The sequence below is a fragment of the Lethenteron reissneri genome, unplaced genomic scaffold (assembly GCF_015708825.2).
Source record: "Lethenteron reissneri isolate LAM-NWPU_2019-01 unplaced genomic scaffold, ASM1570882v1 scaffold_1590, whole genome shotgun sequence".
NCBI classification, from domain to species: Eukaryota; Metazoa; Chordata; class Hyperoartia; order Petromyzontiformes; family Petromyzontidae; genus Lethenteron; species Lethenteron reissneri.
Window position 1 is genome coordinate 10001 of NW_026891323.1, and position 2594 is coordinate 12594.

Genomic DNA, 2594 nt, shown 5'->3' on the forward strand with positions numbered 1-2594 from the left:
CCTGGTGCGGCCGGGTACGGGTAAGGAGTCAAAACCCGTTTGCGACCTCTGGCGACGGGGTCACGAGCGACGGGGTCACGAGCGACGGGGTCACGAGCGAGGTAGTTCTCCTGCGCGGAGGTGGCGGGAGTCGGAGAGAGGTCACGTGACCACTGGGGGTAGGGGGGGGCGAAAGGTGGACAGGGATGGGGGGGGGGCTCACCGATGGTCATCACTCCACAACGTTAAACCAACACCTGACGGGTGGGGTGAGTCTGTGTGTGTGGTGAGTCTGTGTGTGTGTGTGGTAAGTCTGTGTGTGTGTGGGGTGTGTCTGTGTGTGTGCATGGGGTGAGTCTGTGTGTGTGTGGTGAGTCTGTGTGTGTGTGTGTGAGTCTGTGTGTGTGGGGTGTGTCTGTGTGTGTGCATGGTGAGTGTGTGTGTGTGTGGTGAGTCTGTGTGTGTGTGTGGTGAGTCTGTGTGTGTGTGGGGTGTGTCTGTGTGTGTGCATGGGGTGAGTCTGTGTGTGTGTGGTGAGTCTGTGTGTGTGTGGGGTGAGTCTGTGTGTGTGGTGAGTTTGTGTGTGTGTGGGGTGAGTCTGTGTGTGTGTGTGAGTTTGTGTGTGTGTGGTGAGTCTGTATGTGCATGGGGTGAGTCTGTGTGTGTGTGTGAGTCTGTGTGTGTGTGTGGGGTGAGTTAGTCTGTGTGTGTGTGGTGAGTCTGTGTGTGTGTGGGGTGAGTCTGTGTGTGTGTGTGGTGAGTCTGTGTGTGTGGTGAGTTTTGTGTGTGTGGTGAGTCTGTGTGTGTGGTGGGGTGAGTCTGTGTGTGTGGTGAGTCTATGTGTGTGTGGTGAGTCTGTGTGTGTGGTGGGGTGAGTCTGTGTGTGTGGTGAGTCTGTGTGTGTGTGGTGAGTCTGTGTGTGTGGTGGGGTGAGTCTGTGTGTGTGTGGTGAGTCTGTGTGTGTGTGGTGAGTCTGTGTGTGTGTGGGGTGTGTCTGTGTGTGTATGGGGTGAGTCTGTGTGTGTGGGTGAGTCTGTGTGTGTGTGTGTGGGGTGAGTCTGTGTGTGTGTGGTGGGTTTGTGTGTGTGTGTGGGGTGAGTCTGTGTGTGTGTGGTGAGTTTGTGTGTGTGTGGTGAGTCTGTATGTGCATGGGGTGAGTCTGTGTGTGTGGTGAGTCTGTGTGTGTGTGGGGGTGAGTCTGTGTGTGTGTGTGTGGTGAGTCTGTGTGTGTGTGGGGTGAGTCTGTGTGTGTGTGTGGTGAGTCTGTGTGTGTGTGGTGAGTCTGTGTGTGTGTGGTGAGTCTGTGTGTGTGGTGGGGTGAGTCTGTGTGTGTGTGGTGAGTCTGTGTGTGTGTGGTGAGTCTATGTGTGTGTGGTGAGTTGTGTGTGGTGGGGTGAGTCTGTGTGTGTGGTGGGTCTGTGTGTGTGTGGTGAGTTTGTGTGTGTGGTGAGTCTGTGTGTGCATGGGGTGAGTCTGTGTGTGGTGGTGAGTCTTTGTGTGTGGTGGGGTGAGTCTGTGTGTGTGGTGAGTCTGTGTGTGTGTGGTGAGTCTGTGTGTGTGTGGTGAGTCTGTGTGTGTGTGGTGAGTCTGTGTGTGTGTGTGGGGTGAGTCTGTGTGTGTGTGGTGAGTCTGTGTGTGTGTGGTGGGGTGTGTCTGTGTGTGTGTGGGGTGTGTCTGTGTGTGTGCATGGGGTGAGTCTGTGTGTGGTGAGTCTGTGTGTGTTTGGGACATGTCTGTGTGTGCATGGGGTGAGTCTGTGTGTGTGGTGGGGTGAGTCTGTGTGTGTGTGGGATGTGTGTGTGTGTGTGCATGGGTGAGTCTGTGTGTGGTGAGTCTGTGTGTGTTTGGGATGTGTCTGTGTGTGTGTGGGGTGAGTCTGTGTGTGTGGGTGAGTCTGTGTGTGTGTGGTGGGGTGAGTCTGTGTGTGTGTGGGATGTGTCTGAGTGTGTGTGTGGGGTGAGTCTGTGTGTGTGTGGTGAGTCTGTGTGTGTGTGGTGGTGAGTCTGTGTGTGTGGGATGTGTCTGTGTGTGTGCATGGGGTGAGTCTGTGTGTGGTGAGTCTGTGTGTGTTTGGGATGTGTCTGTGTGTGCATGGGGTGAGTCTGTGTGTGGGGTGAGTCTGTGTGTGTGTGGTGAGTCTGTGTGTGTGTGGTGGGGTGAGTCTGTGTGTGTGGTGGGGTGTGTCTGTGTGTGTGTGGGGTGAGTCTGTGTGTGTGGGGTGAGTCTGTGTGTGTGGTGAGTCTGTGTGTGTGTGTGGGGTGAGTCTGTGTGTGTGGTGGGGTGAGTCTGTGTGTGTGTGGTGAGTATGTGTGTGTGTGTGGTGAGTCTGTGTGTGTGTGGTGAGTCTGTGTGTGTGTGTGTCCGGCAAAACAACCCCCTACCTCCTCGCGGTGCCGGATGGGCAACTCTGTCGTGGACAGTGCTGTGGGGGGCGGGCCAATTCCGATTGGCCCTCTCCCCTCATGGCGTCTGTGACCCCCACAGTGGCTAAACGGGGGCTCTGGACGGGTGCGAGGGGCTGGTAACCCCTCCACCTTCAATGAACTACCACTAAACTACGACTTAAATATGTAACCAATAAGCTTGTGCCGGAGGCCCCGGGGGAACAGGCGTCT

The 2594-nt window shown here is 55.8% G+C and overlaps 1 protein-coding gene across 1 annotated transcript in view; it reads right to left on the reverse strand.

The window, feature by feature from the left end:
- The window catches only part of LOC133362724 (probable RNA-binding protein 46), a gene marked incomplete at its 5' end in the record, with an annotated part of 7762 nt that extends 7652 nt beyond the window's left edge, over nt 1-110 (reverse strand). The window contains one exon of the mRNA XM_061581651.1: nt 47-110. Within this exon, the coding sequence (XP_061437635.1) occupies nt 47-110 (64 nt within the window). The remainder of the gene's footprint in view (nt 1-46) is intronic.
- Between the last annotated feature and the right edge of the window lie 2484 nt (nt 111-2594).